Source organism: Trachypithecus francoisi, unplaced genomic scaffold, assembly GCF_009764315.1.
Source record: "Trachypithecus francoisi isolate TF-2019V2 unplaced genomic scaffold, Tfra_2.0 Lachesis_group3, whole genome shotgun sequence".
NCBI lineage: Eukaryota > Metazoa > Chordata > Mammalia > Primates > Cercopithecidae > Trachypithecus > Trachypithecus francoisi.
This window is the reverse complement of record NW_022681468.1, coordinates 153734258-153762107: the sequence shown is the minus strand read 5'-3', so window position 1 is coordinate 153762107 and position 27850 is coordinate 153734258. Positions and strand designations below refer to the sequence as shown.

Genomic DNA, 27850 nt, shown 5'->3' with positions numbered 1-27850 from the left:
AAGAGCCATTGTATCCTATGAGAAAGAGTAGTCTTCTCTTTCCTTTGGCAGTGTGTTCATCCATGTATTTATTCAGTAATTTGTTGAGTAGGTATTTTGTGCAAAGCAGCTTTGGAGTGGTAACAAATAAGTATTTCTGCTTTTAAGCAGCTTGCCAAATACCCTGACACAAAAAATTCCTTAATCCTGCATGTGAACCATGCATTCTCAAAGGGGGTGAGATTGTGTAAACAGATATGCAGCCTATCTGTGGCATTAAAATTTCTTGTGGGAAGCAATTTAAGAAAAAATAAGAAGTCTCCTGAGGTGGACCCTAATGAATTAAAAAAAAAAAAAAAAAAAAGATTAAGAAACATCTGTGTAGACTAAATAAGGGCCACATAAATGCGAGCTTGAAATCTGAAACCTTGTAGCCTCACCACCAATAATAAACATGTGAGATTTCTTTCTTGTCTTCTTGGGGGTGACCACATGATGAGCCTCAATCTTCTTCCATGTGAAAGCCCCCAGATATTTAAAGACAATAATAAGAAAATATTGACAGCTTTTTAATGTGGCATGATTTAAAATGTCAGCATCCTGATCAATCTCTTGTCATCTGCTGACAAAGCGACATTTAATCAAGTGCCCAATGATGGATACACAATATGAGTTCTCTCCATTCCACAATATGAGGGAGAGGAAGGCAAGTGGACTGGAAAAAAAATAAGAGAAGGCATTAATGGAGAAGGTAAACATTGAACCGGGCCTCAAAGTTTTAGCTGAAGGAAAGACAGGAAAAAAACATTCCAGATTTGGCAGATGTGTGTGTGAGTGTGGAGAAGAATTAAGTATATTCACGACATTCACCAGGTGCCTCATCAATGTTTGTTGAATGTGTGTTTGTTGGATAAGGGTTGATGGCATGTAGTGGCTATAGGGCTGCAAGTTGCCTGAGACAAGGTTCCGATTAGTCTGAACACTCATGCTTTGGAGACACCTTCCTCTTGTCCTTACATAGTACTTTTATATTTGATAGCTCTAGTCTAAGTTATTTCTTACATCATTATGTGCTAGTTAAAGAATTTAATTTGTCCCTATTGGATTCCCTAATGTTAGAAGATATTTCTTATCCAGATTGTCAAATGGGATCAAACTGCTTTAGATTTCACTTTTACACAGTAGGAGAGCCAGTGGGCTAGTGCTTAGAATTCTTGAGGAGTAGTCCCAACTGCAAGGGCAAGTAGGCTCCTGCAGGCCACTGGCAATACGGAAATTGTGCAGGAAAGACCCTGGCAGGTCAACCCCTGTGGAGATGTAGCTTAGGACCGTAATGACCGTGATATCCAAAGGCCTTAAACCAGCATTGGAAGAAAAGATGAAATACTAATTGGTATTTAGGTTTTGCTGTCTTGGAGCTCAGCCCCTGGAGCAGCCACATGAAGAGGCAAAGCTCCGGGTGTACCTTGGGAGTATTGCCAGCAGCACTTTCCATATCCATCCAGCTGTTCAATTGCAGAAGCTCTTTGTGTGTGTGTGTGTGTGTTTTAAGTGGGGAGAGAACTAGGCTCTCACACCACAACTCTGACTGTGTGTGAATTTTCCTCCTCATCTTTATCCCTATGTCTGTCCTTCCTTCACACATCCTTCCTTCTCTCTGACTGCTGTCATCCAGTACACAGTCAGTCCATACTAGTTCCCCTATCCTGCTTAAACCTATTTGAGATCTTAGATTAGGGATCCCAACTACATACGGCCTTGTTTTTGTTTTAGTTCAAGTGCAGCCTAATCAAAAGGCATTCTTTGCAGTAGGCAGGACTTTCGGGGTCTTGAGAGCACAGATGATTCACCTGCTTGTTTGCCTCAGTTTCTTCGAGAAATAGCTGACTACTTCTCTGACTTTATGCTAAGGAAAGCAAGAGCTATAAAAATGGATGTGATATTAGTTATTGTTGGGAAAGTCTTCACTTGCCTGGTTGCTAATGCTTGAAATGCCCTTAGCTGGGGGAAAATTCTTCTACTATGTGGTTATTTATAGACAATACTTAAATAACAAACCTTCCAAGAGTGATAACACATTCATCTAATATACACAGAAGTAGAAAGGACTTCTACCTAGTTCTTTCTGAAGTCCAGTTTTAGTAGTGGATTGTGCACTGAGTGCCACAAAAGAGTGTGTATATGTGTATGGACTGCGGTGGGGGAGTGGGTATGTAAGATGGGAGAATCAGTCTGGCATTGGCAAATTTTGCCTGTTGAATAGATTGACTTCTGGCTGTATCTCAAGACTATGGCAGTATATACTTGAAAAGAACAGTGCCCTGACTTTATAAACATCACATGAAGTCAGCTATAACATCATCCCAAATCTCAAATAGCCCAAGTACATAACAGTGTGTTTATTTTATTTCATCTTCACAACAGGCCTGCAAGGTAAGCACCAGTGTTATTCTCTTTTACAAACAAGGATACCGAGAGGTGTCAACATTAACTTGTTAAGATAACGTGACTAGCAGGTGGAAGAGCCGGGCCTCGAACCAAGTCTGATTCTAGAGTCTGCTCATAACCACTTATCCTTACTGCCTCTCTGTTTGAAAGTGTTATTCTGCATGTCTTTCCTAGTTTACCTTTTTTGAGGAAGACATATTTTTCTTCTTTTGAGGAAGATGTAAATAAAAATAGTGGTCCTGTTATATGACTTTCAAGTCTAGATCATAAGAGGCCATAAACTTCTGCATCATTATCTTGGGATGCTTGCTCTTGGAACTCACCAACCTTTTCAAGGAGAAGCCCAAACAGACCTTAGAGAAGTCTTACTTATATAAGTCTTGTGTCAGAAAGCCAGGGCCCCTCACCCACATGGCAGACATGCAAGTGAGCCGCCACCAAACTGAATCCTTCAGCACCCAGGTGATGCACCCCAGTGGAGACCACAGGAAGAGCAAATTGTCTCCACTGAGCCAAGGCCAAATTGCCAAATGATAAGCACATTGGGAAATTGTTTAAAGCACTCTTCCCCAAAAACGGAGGGTTATATTTGAGAATCTAATAGAACTGATTATCACATCCACAGATACAAGTTGTCCTCTTTCCCAAGCTTGATGATTAGCACAGTGCTTTGGCCTGAAACATCATGGCAGCTGTTGGAGGAATCAGGATAATAATGTATTTTGTAGCCACCGATGACCATTCTCCCTTTCCCCTGGCCTCCCAGATGCCGTAACAGTAGGGAGGTCCTTAGCAGTAGTTTAGGTGATTCCACTCCCCATCCTCTCCGTATGCCTGTCACCTGCCCTGCTCTCTATTGTTTGGGAGTCCAACTTCTTAGAAGGATCTTTTTAAATATAGTTTTATAACTCTGGCTCCAAAAAAGTTAACAAACAAAAAAGGAAATAAGTATTCCCCTGAACTTATTACTAAAAGGCCTTCAAAAATTTCAACAACATGGCAGAGTGAGCTTTTGTTGATGGGCCCATATTTCCATGAAAAAGACAGAAATGATAGACAAAATTTTAAAAACTTTAAAAGATATGGGACCAGGTATAAACAAAAGTAAAATTGGGTATCAGAAATGGAGAAAGAACCTGTATTCAGAATGATCTACAGAAATTGCTAACTACAGATATAGACATGAGGGGCTGGGCTTGGGTTTTGAACTCCCCAGAGGGACAGATACACAACTAAGAGCTGTAATTGAGCTTCCATGTATAGCTCAAACCATACAAAAACGACTAGAAAAACTCTGCTTTCTTGGAGAAAATGGCAAGGAAGCTTGCTTAATATGGATATGGCCTTGGGTTGTGGAGTATTGAGAGAAGAAATAGAAATTAGAAATAAGTCAGCACTATTTATGGGTTTGGGTCCAAATTTATGCTCTTGTTTACTGCAGAAAGGCCAAGCAAAGAAATTAACAATGAAACTGGTCTTTGCCAGAAAGTTAACAAGATATCCAGGAATTGAACTCATCTCTGCACCAAGCGGACCTAATAGACATCTATAGAACTCTCCACTCCAAATCAACAGAATATACATTCTTCTCAGCACCACATCGCACTTATTCCAAAATTGACCACATAATTGGAAGTAAAGCACTCCTCAGCAAATGTAAAACAACAGAAATTATGACAAACTGTCTCTCAGACCACAGTGCAATCAAACTAGAACTCAGGACTAAGAAACTCAATCAAAACCGCTCAACTACATGGAAACTGAACAACCTGCTCCTGAATGACTACTGGGTACATAACGAAATGAAGGCAGAAATCAAGATGTTCTTTGAAACCAATGAGAACAGAGATACAACATACCAGAATCTCTGGGACACATTTAAACCAGTGTGTAGAGGGAAATTTATAGCACTAAATGCCCACAAGAGAAAGCAGGAAAGATCTAAAATTGACACTCTAACATCACAATTAAAAGAACTAGAGAGGCAAGAGCAAACACATTCAAAAGCTAGCAGAAGGCAAGAAATAACTAAGATCAGAGCAGAACTGAAGGAGATAGAGACACAAAAAACCCTCCAAAAAATCAATGAATCCAGGAGTTGGTTTTTTGAAAAGATCAACAAAATTGACAGACCGCTAGCAAGACTAATAAAGAAGAAAAGAGAGAGGAATCAAATAGACGCAATAAAAAATGATAAAGGGGATATCACAACACCGACCCCACAGAAATACAAACTACCATCAGAGAATACTATAAACACCTCTATGCAAATCAACTAGAAAATCTAGAAGAAATGGATAATTTCCTGGACACTTACACTCTTCCAAGACTAAACCAAGAAGAAGTTGAATCCCTAAATAGACCAATAGCAGGCTCTGAAATTGAGGCAATAATTAATAGCCTACCAACCAAAAAAAGTCCAGGACCAGATGGATTCACAGCTGAATTCTACCAGAGGTACAAGGAGGAGCTGGTACCATTCCTTCTGAAACTATTCCAATCAATAGAAAAAGAGGGAATCCTCCCTAACTCATTTTATGAGGCCAACATCATCCTGATACCAAAGCCTGGCAGAGACACAACAAAAAAAGAGAATTTTAGACCAATATCCCTGATGAACATCGATGCAAAAATCCTCAGTAAAATACTGGCAAACCGGATTCAGCAGCACATCAAAAAGCTTATCCACCATGATCAAGTGGGCTTCATCCCTGGGATGCAAGGCTCGTTCAACATTCGCAAATCAATAAACGTAATCCAGCATATAAACAGAACCAAAGACAAGAACCACATGATTATCTCAATAGATGCAGAAAAGGCTTTTGACAAAATTCAACAGCCCTTCATGCTAAAAAACGCTCAATAAATTCGGTATTGATGGAACGTACCTCAAAATAATAAGAGCTATTTATGACAAACCCACAGCCAATATCATACTGAATGGGCAAAAACTGGAAAAATTCCCTCTGAAAACTGGCACAAGACAGGGATGCCCTCTCTCACCGCTCCTATTCAACATAGTGTTGGAAGTTCTGGCTAGGGCAATCAGGCAAGAGAAAGAAATCAAGGGTATTCAGTTAGGAAAACAAGAAGTCAAATTGTCCCTGTTTGCAGATGACATGATTGTATATTTAGAAAACCCCATTGTCTCAGCCCAAAATCTCCTTAAGCTGATAAGCAACTTCAGCAAAGTCTCAGGATACAAAATTAATGTGCAAAAATCACAAGCATTCTTATACACCAGTAACAGACAAACAGAGAGCCAAATTATGAATCAACTTCCATTCACAATTGCTTCAAAGAGAATAAAATACCTAGGAATCCAACTTACAAGGGATGTCAAGGACCTCTTCAAGGAGAACTACAAACCACTGCTCAGTGAAATAAAAGAGGACACAAACAAATGGAAGAACATACCATGCTCATGGATAGGAAGAATCAATATCGTGAAAATGGCCACACTGCCCAAGGTTATTTATAGATTCAATGCCATCCCATCAAGCTACCAATGAGTTTCTTCACAGAATTGGAAAAAACTGCTTTAAAGTTCATATGGAACCAAAAAAGAGCCCGCATTGCCAAGACAATCCTAAGTCAAAAGAACAAAGCTGGAGGCATCACGCTACCTGACTTCAAACTATACTACAAGGCTACAGTAACCAAAACAGCATGGTACTGGTACCAAAACAGAGCTATAGACCAATGGAACAGAACAGAGTCCTCAGAAATAATACCACACATCTACAGCCATCTGATCTTTGACAAACCTGACAAAAACAAGAAATGGGGAAAGGATTCCCTATTTAATAAATGGTGCTGGGAAAATTGGCTAGCCATAAGTAGAAAGCTGAAACTGGATCCTTTCCTTACTCCTTATACGAAAATTAATTCAAGATGGATTAGAGACTTAAATGTTAGACCTAATACCATAAAAACCCTAGAAGAAAACCTAGGTAGTACCATTCAGGACATAGGCATGGGCAAGGACTTCATGTCTAAAACACCAAAAGCAACGGCAGCAAAAGCCAAAATTGACAAATGAGATCTAATTAAATTAAAGAGCTTCTGCACAGCAAAAGAAACTACCATCAGAGTGAACAGGCAACCTACAGAATGGGAGAAAATTTTTGCAATCTACTCATCTGACAAAGGGCTGATATCCAGTACCTACAAAGAACTCAAACAAATTTACAAGAAAAAAATAAACAACCCCATCAAAAAGTGGGCAAAGGATATGAACAGACATGTCTCAAAAGAAGACATTCATACAGCCAACAGACACATGAAAAAATGCTCATCATCACTGGCCATCAGAGAAATGCAAATCAAAACCACAATGAGATACCATCTCACACCAGTTAGAATGGCAATCATTAAAAAGTCAAGAAACAACAGGTGCTGGAGAGGGTGTGGAGAAATAGGAACACTTTTACACTGTTGGTGGGATTGTAAACTAGTTCAACCATTATGGAAAACAGTATGGCAATTCCTCAAGGATCTAGAACTAGATGTTCCATATGACCCAGCCATCCCACTACTGGGTATATACCCAAAGGATTATAAATCATGCTGCTATAAAGACACATGCACACATATGTTTATTGTGGCACTATTCACAATAGCAAAGACTTGGAATCAACCCAAATGTCCATCTGTGACAGACTGGATTAAGAAAATGTGGCACATATACACCATGGAATACTATGCAGCCATAAAAAAGGATGAGTTCGTGTCCTTTGTAGGGACATGGATGCAGCTGGAAACCATCATTCTTAGCAAACTATCACAAGAACAGAAAACCAAACACCGCATGTTCTCACTCACTGAACAATGAGATCACTTGGACTCGGGAAGGGGAACATCACACACCGGGGCCTATCATGGGGAGGGGGGAGGGAGGAGGGATTGCATTGGGAGTTATACCTGATATAAATGACGAATTGATGGGTGCTGACGAGTTGATGGGTGCAGCGCACCAACATGGCACAAGTATACATATGTAACAAACCTGCACGTTATGCACATGTACCCTAGAACTTAAAGTATAATAATAATTGAAAAAAAAAAAAAAAGAGTTAAACTTAAAAAAAAAAAAAACTGGTCTTTGCAAAACTAAACATGAAACTACATTGTCATGGTTAATTCTACAGTGCAGGTCAAACAATTTTTGCTGAAAATAAGCTCTCAGTAAAAATTTACAAGCCAATGGAGGAACCCAGTTACCATGGAGAAGTGGACAGAGAGAGAAAGAAAGAAAAATAGAATACTATGAACTGGAGATAAGGAAATGACACTGTAAAGTATAAGACAAAGTATATAAAGTATGAAATAAATCTAAACATTTTATATATTTGCATATATAAACAGTAAATAAAAATAACTGAATAAAAAATATAGAATTTTGTAAGAAAGCAGATTTTTAAGAAATAAGATGTAGAAATGAAATAATAGTCATTGAGAAGCTCATTAGCTGAGTGATGTATTAGACAAAAAGATCAGGAGGAAATTAGAAGAATTAGATTACAAGAACATTTAGTGAATTCTAGGGTAACTCTAAGGAAAGCATCCTGAATATGACACAAGGATGAAGAGAGGGGAAATACAAACACTTTATGAGAGTAGGAGACATAGAGGACAGAATAAGATCTTCTAACAAATGTCTAATATGAGTTTCAGAGGAGAGAACAGAGGACAAAGCTGTAATGACTCAGAATTTTTCAAATTGGTTCGAGGCATATATTCTTAGCTTCATGAAACGACTAATTCTAAGCAGACTAAATATTAATAGCCAAACCTAGGCACACAGTGATGAAACCACTGAATGTCAAATAAAATATTAAAAGTAATCAGAGATAAAAAGACAAATTACATATATAGGGATTAGTTTTAGACTGACATGAGAGTTCTTTTAAGTAACAGTAGATCCCAAGAGACAGTAGAATCTCCAGAGTTGAATTAAAAAGACCCTTAGCCTATAATTGTATACTATGCTTTATTATTATTCAAGAGTGAGAACTAAGTACAGATATTTTCACATAAGGCAAAACTAAAACATTTTTACTGCTTAGGGATTTCAGATGAAAGAACTAATAAATGAGATGCAAGGATATTGAACCCAAAAGCAGAGAATGGGATTCAAGAAGCAATGCTGAAAAAGGAAATATGGCAAACATGTTGATACATTTAAATAAATGTTGAGTGTTTGAAAAAATGGAAATCAACTCTTAGAGTTCTCCAGAGAAACAGAACCAATAGGAGGGGTGTGTGTGTGTGTGATTTATACAATTATAGAGTCTGATAAGCCTCAAGAGTTAGAGTTGGCAAGCTGGAGACCCAGGAGAGCTGATAGTGTAGTCCCAGTCCCAGGCTAAAGGCCTGAGAATTAAAAGTGCCATTGGTTGTAGTGCCAGTCTGGAGGCCAGCAAGCTTGAGACCCAGGAAGAGCCAAGGTTTCAGTTAGAGTTCACAGTCAGGAAACAAATTAGTGTTTCAGCTCAAAGGCAGAAAGAATTCTCTCTTACCCAGCCTTTTTGTTCTAGTCAGTCCTTCAGTGGATTGCATGAGGCCCACCCACATTAGGGAGGGCAATTTGTTTTACCCAGTTTACATTCAAATTTTAATGTCATCCAGAAACACCCTCACAGATGCACCCAAAATGATGTTTGGGCCGGGCAAGGTTGCACATACCTGTAATTTCAGCACTTTGGGAAGCCGAGGCAGGTGGATTGCTTGAGTCCAAGAGTTCAAGACCTCATGAGAAACCCCGTCTCTACAAAAAACAACAACAACAACAACAAAAATTAGCTGGGTGTGGTGGCACGCACTTGTAGTCCCAGCTACCAGGGAGACTGAGGTGGGAGGATATATTCAGCCCGGAAGGTGGAGGCTGCAGTAAGTTGAGGTTACACCACTGCACTCCATCCTGGGCAACAGAGCAAGACCCTGCCAAAAAAAAAAAAAAGAATAATGTTCGACCAAATATCTGGGTACCCCATTGCCCAGTCAAGTTGACACATAAAATTTAACATCATAGAGACTAATTGGGAAGTTGTATTATAAACAAGACTGTTGAACAAAAATAACAGACACAATAACATGGAGGCTGATAGAATCGTGTAAAAAAAGAGCAGATAGACTTTGAAGTAACAGTCATTGAGAAGCTCATTAGCTGAGTGATGTATTAGAGGGAGGCTTCCTGATTGGAGTGAATGTGTTTCAAGTTATTTACATGTAAAACAGCAAAGATGTTACCGATAAAGATTAGATATCGTTTCAGTTTAAACATTCTTTGAGAGAACTACTAAAGAAATCATCGTAGAGGCCAGACACGGTAGCTCATGCTTGTAATCTCAGCCGAGGCAGGTGAATCGCTTGAGCCCAGGAGTTTGAGACCAGCCTGGCAACATGGTGAAACCCAGTCTCTACTAAAAAAAATACAAAAAAGAAAGAGAGAAGGGAGGGACAGAGGGAGGAGGGACAGAGGGACGGAGGGACAGGGACGGAGGGATGGAGGGAGGGAAGGAAGGAAGGGGAGGAAGGGGAGGAAAGGGAGGAAAGGAAGGGAGGGAGAAATCAATGTAGAAGGTATTATTCCCAAGAGAATAAAGGGAGGGGAGGGAGGGAGGGAGGGAGAGAGGGAGTAGAATGTATTATTTCCAAGGGAATAAAGGGTAAAAGGAGAATAAAGAAAACTTAATTAACTAGAAGGTAAGGAAAAAAGAGGAGAAGGAAAGAGAATGATTAGCAGAACACAGAAAATAAGAGAGTAAAAATAAGCCTGAATGTATCAATTGTAATGAATGTAAATGGGTTAAATTCATATTTTTAAAAAAGCATAGATTTTCAAATTTGATTTTAGAAAATCCAACAAACTACTATTTATGAATCACTCCTAAGACATAATGACACAATCAAGTTCAAAGTAAAGAAATGGCAAAATCAGTACAATAAAAATTAATATTAGAAAATAAAAAACTAATAACAGTAAAAAGAAATGGAATACCAAATATGTGAGGCAGATCCTATCCAAAAGAAAAGTGTTGCCGGAGTATTACCACTAGGTAACACTGAATTTAAGAGAAAACCTTTATTAGAGTTAAAGAAAGTCATGACTTTGCCAAAAGATATACTTACCAAGAAGTCTATGTATAACAATTGAGAGTGCAGTCACCCAAGAGTATAGTCTCCAAATACAGAAAGCAAGCATTGGCAGAATTATAAGGAGAAACTGACAACTCCACAGTAGTAGTAGATGATTATTTCATATGTAGTTGAAAAAAAAAAACAAAGATACAGAATATTTGGGTAATACAATTAAAATCTTAACCTACTAGACATATCTGAACCTTGTAGCTGAAAAGTAGGAACTTCAGTTTTTTGAAGATGTATAAAACATTAACAAAAATTGATCACATATAAAAACACAAAGAAAGTAAAACAAACCATATTGATATAAACATCACAAATTAGAAACAACAGAAATCCATGTTTTTAAATAACTTATGGGTCAAAGATGAAATAATGGAAACTAGAAACTATTTATAAATGAATGACAACGAAATTGTGGCATGTAACCAAAGCAAAATTTAAAGGAAAAATTACAGCCTTGAAAAGTGTATTTTAAAATAAAGAATTGAAAATGAATTTTATAAAAATAGTGAAAGAGTAATGTGGCAAACTCAAAGTGGAAATGAGGAAATAATGATGATAAAGGATAAATTAAATGAAATTAGAAGAAATGCTACAGTAAAGAGGATCGACAGAGCCAACATTTTGTCTCATGAAAATGTTAGTAAAACCAACCTCTGGCAAGACTGGGAAATTTTAAAATAAGAGCTTACACAAATAATATGAGACTATCTAGAGCAAATTTATTGCAGATTTAGAAGTTAGGTCAGGGTGGTGAGTGCACAGATGTTTATTATATTAGTTCTTTATGCTAAAAATACTTCACAATGAAAAGTTCATAATCTTAGGCATTGTGCCTTAATCCAGGCATTGCCTATTCCCTGTCTGCTGTAGCATGCTTTAACAGGTACCCGGTCTCTCCTATTCTTGTGAATCTAGCTCCAGTGACTCATACATTCCTGCTTTGTACATACTTTGTAGAAAATTGTAATCCTGTTCGTTGTAATCCTGCAGTGGCAGGGGCAAAGTGAGAAATCAACAGAATGAATGCCTCTACCAAAGGTTGAGGAGAATAGGAATCCTGTCCATGTGTGGTCAAAAAAGCCAGATGCAAATTGGCCAGAGGTGGTCTAGGAACAGCTTCCATAAAAGACACAGGCTTTCTTGAGGCCTCTTAGCCTGGGCTATGACAAGGTTGTCCAATCACATTTACTTACCTGATTCATGTTATTCTTCATTTCTTTGAGATGGCAGTTCCCAAGCTTTAGAATACGTGTGTAAAAGTAGGTTGATTTGGCTTGATTTGAGACACCAGCACACTTCCATGAAGGCTGAGTGTTTGAGCTGTGTGTGCTTGGCGGGTACATCCTGGGTCCTCGGCACAGGCAGTGACTTCCTAGAAGAAGTTTCTTGCTCTAAAAAATGGTGGGTTGCAAGAAGAGAAAAGACATTGTGTTGAGGTTAAAATGAATGTAGACTCAATATACACTTTTTACTATTATTCCATTTAAAACAACTGACTTCCTCTGGCAAGTTTCCTTTCCTTTGAATAGTGTTTATTCAACATATTCAGACTTTTTTTTAAAAAGTTTATTGCCTATGATTCTTAATCCTGATAAGCATACCACTGTTCTAAAATTTATATTGTGAGGAAAATTATGTCATCAGTTTCTTTTTTCTTTTGACATTTCCCTTTTTTGGCTGAAAATAAATGACCTACTTTTCTTGTGTCCCAGAGTATTGTCCCTTTTCATTTTTAAGAAAAAAAACAGCCTTTGTTTTATGATTTTAGCAATGAGTTTGTGTATAGTTTGGTATGAGGTCTGTAATTTTTATAGGATAGCATTTTTAGTCATGGCTACTTATATATTAGTGATCTCTTCTTCACATGGGTGTGCGAGTTGGAATGTACCATGACTGGGTCCATACAGAGAAGGTGCTGCTATTTCCTTGAGCCTCTGTTGGCATTGTGGGCAACATAAAAGAATGTGTCTGCCATTACCATGCGGTGACTCGAGTGGCAGGCCAGAGAGAGTTCCCTTGAGGTGATGAAAGGTATGGACAACTGCTTTGGTCCCCTCTGACTGGCCAGGCCTTAGAATTCGGTTGGGAATACTGAGTTTACCAGGCACATTATTTTTTTAATACTATTGCTGCTATAATCTTTTCCTTTATAAGAGGATGATTCATTGTTTCCTATTCCCAATATTTGTACCCCTTATCAGTGGTAATTGCTTTCAGAAATAATTTTGAGTCCAACCCTGTGGTTTATACGAAGTAAATGCCTAAGTCTGATTTGATTCTTACTATTACTTAAACTTAGCAAAATACTGCTTTAGCTGTTTTCTCTAGAGAACACATGAGAACACTTTATTTAGGTAGTCAGCTTAAACAATATTTTCACTTTCTGCAGATAGCAATGGGCATTAAACTTGGAAGCTATGTAACTTGCCAAGGTTGCACAGCCAGTTGTAGAGATAGGGTTGGATAGGATAGCTGGGTGATTCACTTTTAGAGATTCAATATGACCTTTTCACCTGCAGTGCAAACACATGTTCACAAATGGCTAAGCACATAAGCGTTTCTATAAGCATGCAGTTATATGACTAAGAGTGGGCAGTAATTAAAATAATTGTACTCCATTCTTTCTTTGTAGACCGAATACTATTCTTAAGTGAATAAGATATAATTTCCTTATATATTTCCACAGTATTTACTAACATTTATTCTTTTTTTTTTGAGACAGAGTCTCGCCGTGTTGCCCAGGCTGGAGTGCAGTGGCATGATCTCTGCTCACTGCAAGCTCCGCCTCCCGGGTTTTACGCCATTCTCCTGCCTCAGCCTCCCAAGTAGCTGGGACTGCAGGCACCCACCACCACGCCCAGCTAATTTTTTGTATTTTTAGTAGAGACGGGGTTTCACCATGTTAGCCAGGTTGGTCTTGATCTCCTGACCTTGTGATCCGCCCACCTCGGCCTCCCAAAGTGCTGGGATTACAGACATGAGCCACCATGCCCAGCCGCTAACATTTGTTTTATGTATCAGTGTTCTTACAGTATAGAGCTTGATAAAGAGCATAATCTTAAAAGAAAACAAGTTAGACCCCGAATTATCTCAGAACTTGAATGATGTCGATCTGTGATCTATATTTATTTTATTAATTAGATAATTATTCAGTATGCATTTTAATTTGTGCTTGTGTGGATCAGACCATAAGCCATTTTGCTAAATTGTGGCAAATAATTCCACTGGAGGCCTTGAAATAATCTATTCCTAGGCAACACCTGACTTAGCTTCAGCCTAGAGACCTGCCCTTCTCCCGTGCATGAAAAGGAATCCTGGCTACTGTGGCTGCCACATGCCTAGTGAGCAATGAGGTCAGAATCTTCTACCTTGCTTTTCAAAGGATGTCACTTGCTATAGCACCTTCATCGGATGCCTGCCTTAGTGGTCCCTCCTCTTCTATAGCAGTTCTCTTGGGGTTCAACTTAATTTGCAAGTTGAGGCATATTTTGGGTGGAAAACTTGTGTGTGTGTGTCTCTCTCTCTGTATAGATTTTCCTTATTTAAGATTCTCTCAATTCAGTCAGTTTTACCTACTTTCCTCACTTGTGGAATGCAGATAGGATTTTATGGCAGTTGATGACAATTATTTTGGAAAGGTTTAGAATTAGAAGATTCTTTCATGACTGAAAGTCATTTTAATTGATATAATCGAAGCATACGTATACGAAGAGTTGAGTGAAGACAGGTCAGATTCAAAGACTTCAAATCTGACCTGTCTTCATTAAAGTCTTCGTATACGTATGCTTGGTTATAAAATACCTACCTGCAAAAGGTAAATATTTTCTTTTCTGATTTGGTTTTTTACCCCAAATGGACTTTTCCGAAGCTTATTTATCTACAAAAGGGACATATGCTTCAGGTCTGTACTTGTTAATTTACCTTGGAAAAATTAGGTCATCATCAAATCTGGCAATGTGGCTTATAAACTTGGCAAAATGGTCTAATTAAAAGCTTCTGTTAGATTATAGAAAAAGGAAAAAGTGATTAGTGCCAGTCATATTTTTGTTTTCATGGTTTGTGTATATGTAGGTATACGTCACTTCTCATGTTGCATTAAAAGTATGTTGACTATCTGCTAACAGTTCATCTCTTTTCTTCTACAGCCTCCAAGTCTGTTATAAATAGTATGCTACGGGACCCTTCTCAGATTCCAGATGGAGTTCTAGCAAATCAGGTCTATCAGGTATTAATCACAGCTGTCTATTTGCAGTGGCAGTGCTGTTATCTGCCTAGCCGAGTAAAGGATTTTAAACCTCATTTAATTACTGTCATCATAAACTATCACTGAGGTCAGGGTGCACCATAAATGGCAATGCAATATTTGCAAGAAGAGCATTTCACTTTTTAATAGCTTGCTTTTATAGTGAATAAAAAGCATGCAATTTTTGTTTTCTGTGATTAAATCTGAACCGCCTTTTGATAGCTTTCCTTTTTGGGGGGTGGTGGGGAGAGAAAAGTGATTACTGCTTTTAGGATACTGTTTACTGTAATAGTTTTTGTAGTTGCCCCACCCCAGACCCCGCTTCTTATTTGTCTGCAGTGCATTGTGAACGACTGCTGTTATGGACCACTGGTGGACTGCATCAAGCAGTATCCTTTCCCATAAAATTTTAGGTGCGCAATTGACGAGCTTAGACTCAGTGGAGATGTGTCTAGCTTTAACCTGACATAAAGTTCTGCTTCACGAAACACGTTTCATACCCTTCTATTTTACATTCAATCAACTGGAGGGTCACTACAGACCATTCTTTTCTACAGCTTAAGAAATATCAGATAGACCACAGGAAGATGTCAGTTCAGCAGTTACACATTCACATGCTTATTTCAAACTGCTTGGTTTTCAATGAGTTTAAAGGTACAGAGTCATTAGGCAGGTAACATAATGTCTTGAAATGTATCTACTCATCCCAGGAAATATTTTTTAAAAAATATAACAAATTTCCATTTAAAATGAGCCAAATTTTGTTGAATTTACTAGACTAAATTTAGAGCCTGGAGGTAAAGGAGGTTGTGATTAAAATGCTTCCAGAGACATCACATTTTAAAGGCAACAGACTCTTATTGCTTAAATGCTGATTAGAATCTGAGCCGGCATTTGGATTCCTAATAAACATTTTTAGAGAAATCAAGTTAATTTTTCCTCTTGGAATAAATTTAAGGTTGTGAAAACAGAAGTCTAGTCACTTTTCATTAAAGACATTGAGATTACTGAAGAGTTAATGTTCACTTTTTAAAACAAGGTTGGGCAGACAGTAACTACATATAGTAGGACATTATTAATCAATAAATTTAGTAGTACTGTGGCAACAGTAAGGTTTTTAATAATCCTTTATCAGATTTACTTTTATAATAATTTACTACTTAAATGGTAAATAATAAGTAATTTTTATGAGAATAATTTCTATCTGAGTCCATGAATTTCATCCCTCTTAATAATATAAACATGTCCCTCCTGGTATGGATTTTGTTAGCATGGATGGCACTGTGATGAACTGTGACTCAGTCATTACTAGTCAGGAGGCTTTTTGTTGGAAACGCCTGCTAGTCAAATTGTGTACGTGTATGTGTTTATATTCCTCCTTCTTTCACAAAGGCTTAGAATCAGTAATATTTGTAATAAGAAAATCATGCCTTTATAAGTAATCTTTGATAAATAACCTTTTAACAGAGCCCTCTTACAAGAATATTCAGTATTGAAGATACAGCCCTTTATGTATTTATCTTCCAAGTCTGTTTCTCCAGTCTAGCTTAAGTTAGTAAAAACACAGCATTATCCCAAGCTCACCTTTTTATTAAACCAAGGTGAAATTGTACTTCTATATTCAGTATAAAATTAATGATAGTGTTAGAAATTGTAGGAGTGCCAATCTCATGTTGCTACACTGGTAAAGTTTAGCACATTCATATAACAACTAACACCATCTCAGAGTATCTGGGGTTGAATTACATGTTAATTTTAAAGCACATAAAATAGTTAAAAATCAATTTAAAGTTAAGGTTTTAAAAGCATAATGTCTTTTGAAGGATTGCATATTGATTTTAAATATAACTATCTAATTATGTATGCATGGACTAAAGTATGAAGTCAACTGCTTTGTAAATGCCAGGAGGCTATTTTTCAGTAATAGTTGAGATGCTTACGGGAAACTAGATTGCTGTATTGCTGGCGAAGAAAATGGCTTGTGAGGTTATTTACAAGTTTTGCCCATGGTCACTGCCATACATCAATAATAGGTATTATTATAGACAAAGTCTAAGTGTTTTTGCTTATAGAGCATTATAAATTCTGTTTGGAGTATTTTCCTTACATTTTTGCCATCATTCACTTTCCTTTTTTGGCTGTGTTACTGCCGGTAGAATTTAATGTAGTACATGATTTCAACTGATGAAGATAATGACATATGTCTATAAATTACATTCAGTGACTAGGTTATAATTTTTGCAGTTTCATTATGTCTGTTGCCAGTAAAACTACAGATTTTATAAGTTTTATTTTCTAGCCTTTGCATTTTATATATGTTTATATCAAGCAAAGCGTAATTAAGAAACATATCTTTTCAAAATTTCAAATTGGTGATTGCATTTATCATGCAAAATAAAACAGGCTGGAAAGTTTACAGAGAAACTGATTCTGTCTTTGTATTGAAGTAGCAGCAGTTTCATATAATGTATAAATACACTTGCACAGATGTTTCCTAGACTGATCAGCAATAATTATTTTATTTCACAGCAAATAAAAATTATTGTTTTTCCATGTGAGTAAATATGCTGTTTGTTTTTCTGATAATTTGGTAATATTTACATTGCTTACTCTCAGTAAATTACATCATGTTGTGAGAAAGAAAGCACACATTCGGTAAATAAGATAGGTGCTAAACCTTCTTCGTGCATTATGAAAATGTTATATTTGTGTAAGTAGAATAAAATAAATTGGTCATTTACTAGTAAGACATCACAGAAAGCACAGTTAGCAAAGAGTATATACATCATCATTGTGCTTTCTCTTTTTTTTTTTTTTTTTTTGGTATCTACTGTATTTTTTCCTATGCAGCCATGCCCACCTACACCTTTCCCACCACAGCTTATACTCACCAAGGAAAAAATGTGAGAAATCAGCCACCTCAACTTTCCAAAGTGTGACTCCAGGACACAGCTGTTAGACAAAAGCATAAACTGTGAAGCAAGGAAAGATAATGATGCAGGAAGCTTCAAACGCTGTGGGTTTCATTTCTGTACCATCAGAAACCTCAGTTTCATGAGTCAACATTTTAGATGTAAATAATTTACAACAATAAAAATGAGAGCACATTTATGTGGAATAGAAGTAAATAATTCAGGTCTAAAATGTGGGATGTCCCTAGTAATGAGAGATCATTGAGAGTTCTTCATCAAATGTCTTCAATGGACTCTGAAAATTGGTGAAATTTTGTGGTTTAAAAATGTGTTCCTTTATTTTGTTTCTCTTTAGAAACTGAAAAAGCAGAGCCATGTGCCTTGGAGGGCAGGGGACAACTGGAGGAAAAGGCAATAATGATGATTTAGGGCATGTTTTGCTGGAACATAAATGGCCACATCTCTTGGATTCTAAGATTTAAATAGTATTCTCCTGTATATTTTGGCAAAATGCAAGATAATTCTCTAGGGGTTTTGTTTTTTTTTTTCCTACAAACAACATAGAAGTTTTATTTAAGTTGAACTCGATCAGAATCAGCTTCTCTGGTAAGCCAAGGAGTGATGTGACCAGGTTGATGATATCAGTGAAAAGACAATGAAAGTAATGATTCACATAATTATTACCAAATGCAAATGCTTTTGAGTCAGTTGAAATACTAGACTAGGATTACACTCCTTTTCAGACTTTGGGCAATCTCATCTGTTTGGAAAATACACAGCACTTCCACGTTCCACTCCTGATTTCATTATTTACCAGCCATGGGACCTTCAGCAAATTCCCCAGCCTCCCTGAACCTTACTTTCCTTAATTGTAAAAATGTGACCAATAGGCTGGGTGCGGTGACTCACACCTGTGATCTCAGCACTTTGGAAGGCTGAGATGGACAGATCACTTGAAGTTAGGAGTTTGAGACCATCCTGGCCGACATGGTGAAACTCCTTCTCTACTGAAAACACAGAAATTAGCTGGGCATGGTGGCAGGCACCTATAATTCCAGCTACTCGGGAGGCTGAGGCCAAAGAACTGCTTGAACCCAGGAGGCAGAGGTTTGCAGTAAGTCGAGATGTGCCACTGCCCTCCAGCCTGGGCAAGACCAAGAGTCCATCTCAAAAAAAAAAAGAAAAAAGAGGGACTAATAATAGTATCTATTTGTGTGGCTATTGTAAGATGGTATCCTAAAGGATTTAGCACAAAGACTTCATGTATGATATTTAAGAAATATTAGCTATTATCAATTATTATTACGTAATTTTAATACTTTTGAGAAGCTATATGGAGGTCATAAACATAGACTTGGCAGAGGTCTTGTTGTTATCTTCTTTGCCACTCATTAACTGTATGCCCTGTGCACGTACCTTCTGACCCTTGGTTTCCTCATCTATAAAATAATTATTATAATTATGAGGATAAAATTACATACTAAAAGCACTTAACACAGTGTCTACCACATAGTAAGCACTGAAAAAATATACATTCATATGTGTATCTATTTAGATGCATATACATGCATATACATACACACATGAGAAAAAGACTCTTGAAATAGCCTGTGTACCCGCACCCTAATCCACAACTCTTTACTAAGATGTCTTTCCTGCAGATTACATATATTCTTAACAAGTCACTTGTTTGGCTTGCAAGTCGCAACAGTGGACTGGAAGTGAAACAAAGAAGTTTCTAAATGTTGGCCTGATGACAAATGTGAATTCACAGATTTACAGAATTCTCTAAGACTAGGAATTCTTCTAGGGCAAAGGCTGCCTAGTGTTCTTTACGGTTACGGTACCTATTAAGTGCTTAATAAATGTATGCTAAATTGAGTTGAGGGATTTTAATTTAAAATTTTTTTTAGAATTTTTTTTTTAGGAGCCTTACCCAACTGGCCTCAAGTGATCCTTCCACCTCAGCCTCCAGAGTGGCTGGGGCTATAGGCGCAAGCCACCTTGCCCAGCTGAATTGAAAGATTTTTAACACAGATTAAAGTACATTTAAAATGTCTCTCCTTCTTTTCAAAATACAAAGTGCACATCCATTTACAAATCTTTGTTTGCCAAAATATATAGAAAAATTATAGAAAAAGCTGGACACAGTGGCTCATGCCTGTAATCCCAGCACTTTGGGAGGCCGAGGTGGGAGAATCACTTGAACCTACGAGTTTGAGACCAGCCTGAGCAACATAGTGTGATTCCATCACTAAAAAAAAAAAAAAAAAAAAAATTACCCAGGCATGGTGGGTGGTAAACCCCTGTAGTCCCTGCTACTCGGGAGGCTGAGGTGGCAGGATCGCTTGAGCCCAGGAGTTCAAGGTTATAGTGAGCTATGATTGTGCCACTGTTCTCCAATCTGAGCAACAGAGCAAGACCCTGTCTCTATTATTAAAAAAAAAAAAAGTTTTAAAAAATTGTAGAAAAATTCGATCAAATTATTTAAATGAGGGGATGTGTGTAGAGATGTCATTCCTCAAAGATGTGGACTAAGGGTGAAAATGGCTGCTCAAACTACCTCAATGCTTCATGTCGTCTCAAAGTATAGACCTGGTATTAGCATTTTCCTGCTGGCATAATTCTGCCTGTGTTACCCCCTTAACTGAAACTTCCCAGTGCCATTGGTCATGAGCATGAAGTCCTGCTGAGAGACTTACTTCTAGAGAAAAACCTGTCTTTCCTTGGTAAGTATTATTCACATCTTCTGTAGCTTGTGTTGTCTCCATGAGTGCTTAAATATATATTTTTAAAATCTTCCACTAAAGGAAGGGTGAATGATGATTGATGCTCTGCATATTATCTTTTATTGATTTGGAACTGAGCAGGAACTCAGTTACCTAATCTCCTATATATACAGCACATGCACAGGCTTGCAATTAATATTTTATAGAATAAGTGGCTGAAAAAATGCTTTAATATCTGTTGCAGTATTACTTTTGGTGTCATGAGATATTAACCATAATCTAGGCCTTATGAGAAAAAGAAACAAAAGAAATATTGTCTATACAATGTTTTCTATATTAAAAAGAGCAGTTAGAAAGATTCATGTTGGGTATATTTGTCTCATATATGGAACTCGGTAGTACTTTTACTTGAAAGCAAAATATTAAGCCTTTATTATTTCATGCCAAACGTTCATTGACATCATGGATTTATTATTTTTTTTGAAATCCCACATGTATTCATGTGTCTGTGTATTACAGATTATTATTTCTTTCAACATCTCTTAAGCATTAGAAATTAAGCCTCAGGCCGGGCACAGTGGCTCACACCTGTAATCCCAGCACTTTGGGAGGCCTAGGCGGGTGGATCACGAGGTCAGGAGATTGAGACCATCCCAGCTAACACAGTGAAACCCCGTCTCTACTAAAAATACAAAAAAAATTAGCCGGGCATGGTGGCGGGCACCTGTAGTCACAGCTACTCGGGAGGCTGAGGCAGGAGAATGGAGTGAACCCAGGAGGCGGAGCTTGCAGTGAGCTGAGATCTCGACCACTGCACTCCAACCTGGGCGACAGAGCGAGACTCCGTCAAAAAAAAAAAAAAAAAAAAAGACATTAAGCCTCAAACGACTATACATATAATAAGTGATCACAGGCCGGGCGCGGTGGCTCAAGCCTGTAATCCCAGCACTTTGGGAGGCCGAGACGGGCGGATCACGAGGTCAGGAGATCGAGACCATCCTGGCTAATACAGTGAAACCGTGTCTCTGCTTAAAAATACAAAAAACTAGCCGGGCGACGAGGCGGGCACCTGTAGTCCCAGCTACTCGGGAGGCTGAGGCAGGAGAATGGCGTGAACCCGGGAGGCGGAGCTTGCAGTGAGCTGAGATCCGGCCACTGCACTCCAGCCTGGGTGGCAGAGCAAGACTCCGTCTCAAAAAAAAAAAAAAAAAAAAAAATAAGTGATCACAGAAACCATAAAGCACTCTACGATGAATTAATTTCTCTTCTCCACTTTTAATGTGGTAATTTGTAAAGGTTACATACAAGTCATTTTATTATTAAACAGATCTATTTTATATAGATATTGAAGAGTCTGCATAATGTTTATTTTAGGACATACACAAAAAATAGAACAATATTGGATTACATAAATTTTGTTCTAAAATGGACAAAGAATTGGCCAAGGAAAACCAAATGCAGAGAAATGTCAAGTAAGGAAGAGATGTTTAATAAAGTCCTACAAAGTATCTATTCCAAATCTTAATGTTTGATATTTTTATTAATAAACTGTAGAATAAAATTGAATGTATTATAAGATTGTTTTAATTTGAAGCTTGGAGATATCATAAATATTCCCTAGTTAGGGTTAAATAAAGTTGATCAATTAGGCAGGTGTTCTCAAGTCACTAAATTAAATCTCAGTATATTGAAGCAGCAAGATTTTTCCTATGGGGACAGTTGAATTGTTCAGCCTGTGGAAAGAGGGTAAGTTGGAAGAAATCACCTTTTAAAAGTCTAATCAAAAGGAAAATATGTAATAGTTCAGAACCAGTTGGAATGAGTGGCCTGTGATGCACTATGAGATATGTTTTGGAACCGGGTAGTTCTGATAGTATTATGAAATATCCGATCACATCGATTACTCAGATAGGGACCAATATATCATGGCCACGTCTATTTTCTGTTTTGTTTCGTTTTAAGCCACCAAGTAAGCAGCAGCATTGTCGGAGCTGCTGAGCACTACTCTCTGGGTGCCATCAGCCTACGGACAGTCAGGCCTTCAGCCCTATTTTTTGTTTGGCCTAACTTTTCTCTGCTTCCTTCTTGAGAACTAGCTGATCCCAGCTGGGAAAAAAAAAAAAAAAAAAAAAAAGCAGATTGTAGATGTGGGCTAAACTTAGTCCTAGACCTCAGCTTACTTGAACTTGAATGTGTTAGATTGGATTCACCATGGCTGACAAAAGCAATGTAAAAATGTGGTCCGGGGGTCATCTCTACTTGCAAACAAGTACAGAAAAGGGACTTGAAATTGATGGGTCTCATCTGTTCCTCTGTGCTGTAGAATCTGGAGATAATTATTTTATGGAAGCATACTCAAAGAGGATATTTAATTGATCTTTAAAAATAAATGAGATAGGCCGGACGTGGTGGCTCAAGCCTGTAATCCCAGCACTTTGGGAGGCCGAGACGGGTGGATCACGAGGTCAGGAGATCGAGACCATCCTGGCTAACCCAGTGAAACCTCATCTCTACTAAAAAATACAAAAAACTAGCCGGGCGAGGTGGCGGGTGTCTGTAGTCCCAGCTACTCTGGAGGCTGAGGCAGGAGAATGGCATGAACCCGGGAGGCAGAGCTTGCAGTGAGCAGAGATCCGGCCACTGTACTCCAGCCTGGGCGACAGAGCGAGACTCCGTCTCAAAAAAATAAATGAATGAATGAATGAGATATAGGAAGTTGATGCAACCTGAGCCCTGTTTTAAAGCATTTCCTCATCAACATACAAAGACGTTGTTAATTCTTCGTATTTTTAATGTAGCATTGGATTAACATATGTTTGTGGTTGAAAAATGAAGATTGAAATCTTTGTATGAAATACTGTTATGAGGCTGTTGTCCTTTTACCTTATAAATACCCCTTTACAGTGATTAATTAGATTTAAAGTGTTGTGCCAGGTAAATTTAGATAGATCATTTTAAAGCCAACTATGGAAAAAATATTGGGAAATAAGTAGACCACTAATCTTATTCTTTCTTGCTTACATGTGTACACCTTGAATTTTGTTGCAGAGACATTGCAAATATGTTTAATTTATTTTGATCCTTTGCTAAGCAGAAAATCTCTCTCTCTCTCTCTGTCTGTTGGCTTCTAATTTGGACTATATTCGAAAGACAAATATTCTCATATTTTAATATAAGATAATTCGTATACTTAAGAATTGTAACTTTCCCGAAAATATTTTACCCCATTCTAAATTTTCCACACATTGTGCTTTATATTTGTTTTATAAAATGCATATTTTATCTTTCCTCTTACCAGTTGAAGGGAAAAATAAAAGTAAATCACTATTTCTTTCTTAAATTTCCTTGGTTCATAACTGCATCCTGAGCAGTTGTTACGGCACAAGATCTAGCCAGGCACTATAGGAAAGAAAAACAGAAGTGTTCTTATCATTGAAGATTTGAATGTACTGATATGAGTTCATCCTATCTTTTAAACTTATCCAATTTGTATTTCCACACATAAGTATATTGTATTAAGGCAAGTCAAAGTTAAATAAATGACTTCAGCTTCTCCAACTAAAAAATATTTTTCATGCGCATATTTATTCATTTATTCCACAAATAAGTTACTAAGTTGGATACTGTTTTAGACACTGGATAAGTCAGATGAAGTGTCTGCTTTAATGGGCTTATGGTCCAGTAGGGAGACAAACTACAAATGAACACAGATAATTTCTAGCAGTTTCTGAGAGTCCGTGTAATTCTTCCCTTCATTATTTATTCATTCTTTTCAATTAACTTTTGTTGTGTTCTCTGCATGCCAGGAACTACACTAGTTAGTATGAAATGATTGATTATAAGCACTCTGTGCCCCCCAATGCTCATAGCCAAGCACTGTATTGCATGTGTGATCCAATGAGATTGCAGTTTTCTCTCTGATCCAGTGAGAATCCAGTGAGAATGCATCTCACTTAGTAGGTGCTCACATGATTTTCTTGATAATGAAAATAAAAACTCAAAGCTGTTAGGCTACTTTCATTAAACCTTTCAAAGAAAGATACAAATTATACTCAATATCAGTCACTGTCCTCTATGAATGGAGAAAATGCTGCTGCCTCATGAGCTGCTTTTCCTGAAATAGTGACGGAATTTTCTTATTCATTTGCTCTTTCTCACCGGGACCTTCCTGCCACAGTGTATATCTAGGATGGCCAGTTGAGCTCATAAGGTTGGCTCTATTGCCAGTAGCTAACTACTCTTTTAAGTCTGCTGTGGGCAGACACCATTAAGAATTTTTTTTTTTTTTTTTTGAGACGGAGTCTCGCTCTTTCGTCCGGGCTGGAGTGCAGTGGCCGGATCTCAGCTCACTGCAAGCTCCGCCTCCCGGGTTTTACGCCATTCTCCTGCCTCAGCCTCCGGAGTAGCTGGGACTACAGGCGCCCGCCACCTCGCCCGGCTAGTTTTTTGTATTTTTAGTAGAGACGGGGGTTCACCGTGTTAGCCAGGATGGTCTCGATCTCCTGACCTCGTGATCCGCCCGTCTCGGCCTCCCAAAGTGCTGGGATTACAGGCTTGAGCCACCGCGCCCGGCCTACCATTAAGAATTTTAAAGAAACAAACTTTTTTTTTTTTTTTTAAGTTGATGCAAACATGGAGTCTTCCGGGAAAATTGAAGATAAGTTTCAGTACAAGTCAGCAGTTCCTTCCAAGGATAATTAATTTAGAATTAATATTTGTTGTCCGTATGTCAGTATTTTGGGAGGCTGAGGCAGGAGGATCACATGAGGCCAGGATTCAAGACCAGCCTGGGTAACAGGGGGAGATCTTGTCTCTACACAAAACTGTTCAAAAAAATTAACTGGGGTGGTGGTAGGCACCTGTAGTCCCAGCTACTTGGGAGGCCAAAGTGGGAGGATCGCTTAAGCCCAGGAGTTCAAGATTACAGTGAACTGTGCTCATTCCACTGCACTCCAGCTTGGGTGACAGAGTGAGACCCTGTCTCTAACTAAGATAGATAGATGATAGATAGGGGATGGATGGATAGATAGATAGATAGATAGATATCAGCATTTAAAGTCTCAAAAGACATGTAGAACTTGCTGCCCACTCCTCAGCTTAGCTACACAACAAACTCCTCAACTTTAAATTGAACCATAAGCATTATGATCATCCCATTACCTCTGCTAAGGGTTCACTCTATGCCATATAGACGAAATAGAAAATGTATTTCATCTACTGGTAGAGAAGTGTTGATTTGTATCTCTCAAGTGATTATTGAGACCATATTTTGCTATGTTATACCCTCTATTTTTTTTCCTCTTTTTGTTTTGTTCAGTTTTGGTTTGGTTCTGGTTTTTTTTTTTTTTTTTTTTTTTTTTTTTAGAGCTTTAGACAAAAAGACAGGAAAGGAACAGAAAATAGTGACAATGCGAAGACAACAAGACCGTTTGCCCTGTTAGGTAAAATATGAAAGAGCTCATACCAAAGACTGAAGATAAACCATCTGTCTTTTCTGGGTTGGCATATCTCCAGGTTGGAGGGACTTTCATTAGTGACGGCCACAGCCACCGGCTGGTGCAAATTCTTGTTAAGTTTGGCCTAATAATGATGGTTCTGGAGATATTTTATTCTTTCCAGTGAATGTTTCTGTTAGTAGACGCTAACAATTATTTTGAGTGACACCTGAGAGGCATTTGCTATGCCCCTGCCTCACCCATGCCCCTATGTTTGGACAAACCAGCAAATTTTACAGGGGTGCTTGTGTAGCATTCATGTATTACTCTGTGGGACTCTGAGACAGTATAATCTGTAAAGCCAAATAGGCGTAGTGAAGGATGTCCCTTGCCGTAAGAAATTAGGATCTTTGTTTCTAAGAGTTCATCTGTCCCTGCTGCTTTATTCCTCACCTGAAGCAACAGTACTCTGCTGGGGAGGTTGATTATGATGTGACAAACAGGGGATTATGACCTCAGGTGAAGAATAGACAGCAGGAGCAGATGAGATTTAGAATACCAAGATTGTGTGTATTTGCAGATGTCAGCGGCAGAGAGTAAGAGACCAGAAATGAAACATGCAATTATGTAGGCTGAAGGGAATGGAGATGGCTGGGTGTTTCATAAGGAATCCACCATTTAAATTCCTGTCTATCAGAAGGTTAAAAATAGGATGCCGTTTTTAGAGTAACAGGAACATGAAATTGAGGGTAGGAGGTGGGGAATTTGGGCTCTGTTCTCCCCTTTCTGAAGAGATTGTCATCGTGAGAGACTTTCTTACTTACTCCCCTTATTGAATGTGCTCATGCACGCTTCTCCCTGGGACTGAGAAAAGGACCATAAACGCATATGCTGCTGGAAGATGAAATGCTTTCTGGATGTTTGTTTTCTTATCGGCTGAGTTTGAGATTCAGCTCCCTGGAACTTTGAAGAAAGGTTGTCATGACCACTTATGATGGGGTGCTCCCTGCTCCTGACCTCCCTCACCACAGCCACTTACGATGGGGTGCTCCCTGCTCCTGACCTCCCTCACCACAGCCACTTACGATGGGGTGCTCCCTGCTCCTGACCTCCCTCACCACAGCCACTTACGATGGGGTGCTCCCTGCTCCTGGCCTCCCTCACCACTGCCGCTTACGATGGGGTGCTCCCTACTCCTGGCCTCCCTCACCACTGCCGCTTACGATGGGGTGCTTCCTGCTCCTGGCCTCCCTCACCACTGCCGCTTACGATGGGGTGCTCCCTGCTCCTGGCCTCCCTCACCACTGCCAGTTACGATGGGGTGCTCCCTGCTCCCGGCCCCCCTCACCACAGCTCTTGGTGGTTAGCTCATGTCCACTAATCATCGGCTTTGGGGTCGCTAATGATGTATTGGAACTATTTTGGTTGTAAGTGGCAGAAATCCAATCAAACTAGATTATATACACAAAAAAGGAGAATTTATTGGCTTAAATATACACTGGGGAAGTCCAAAGGAGAGATTTGCTGCTGCTGTGTCTCTTATTAGAATCCAGAAGGGCAAAACAATATCATTATTATCTTTTTTTTTTTTTTTTTTTGAGGCGGAGTCTCGCTCTGTCGCCCGGACTGGAGTGCAGTGGCCAGATCTCAGCTCACTGCAAGCTCCGCCTCCCGGGTTTATGCCATTCTCCTGCCTCAGCCTCCTGAGTAGCTGGGACTACAGGCGCCCGCCACCTCGCCCGGCTCGTTTTTTTTGTATTTTTAGTAGAGATGGGGTTTCACCGTGTTAGGCAGGATGGTCTCGATCTCCTGACCTCGTGATCCGCCCATCTCGGCCTCCCAAAGTGCTGGGATTACAGGCTTGAGCCACCGCGCCCGGCCATCATTATTATCTTTTGTCCTTTTTCGGTTCTGCTCTTTTCTGTGTTGGCTTCATTTTCAGGTCACAAGGTC

General features: G+C 38.7%; 1 protein-coding gene across 5 annotated transcripts in view; it reads left to right on the top strand.

Moving 5' to 3' along the window:
- CUNH15orf41 (chromosome unknown C15orf41 homolog) overlaps window positions 1-27850 on the top strand; it is a 234754-nt gene that overhangs the window by 98116 nt on the left and 108788 nt on the right. For all 5 annotated transcript variants that reach the window (XM_033190645.1, XM_033190647.1, XM_033190646.1 and 2 more), the window contains 3 exons: window positions 14724-14803; window positions 15161-15210; window positions 20395-20462. In XM_033190645.1, coding sequence (XP_033046536.1) covers window positions 14724-14803; window positions 15161-15210; window positions 20395-20462 — 198 coding nt within the window. The remainder of the gene's footprint in view (window positions 1-14723; window positions 14804-15160; window positions 15211-20394; window positions 20463-27850) is intronic.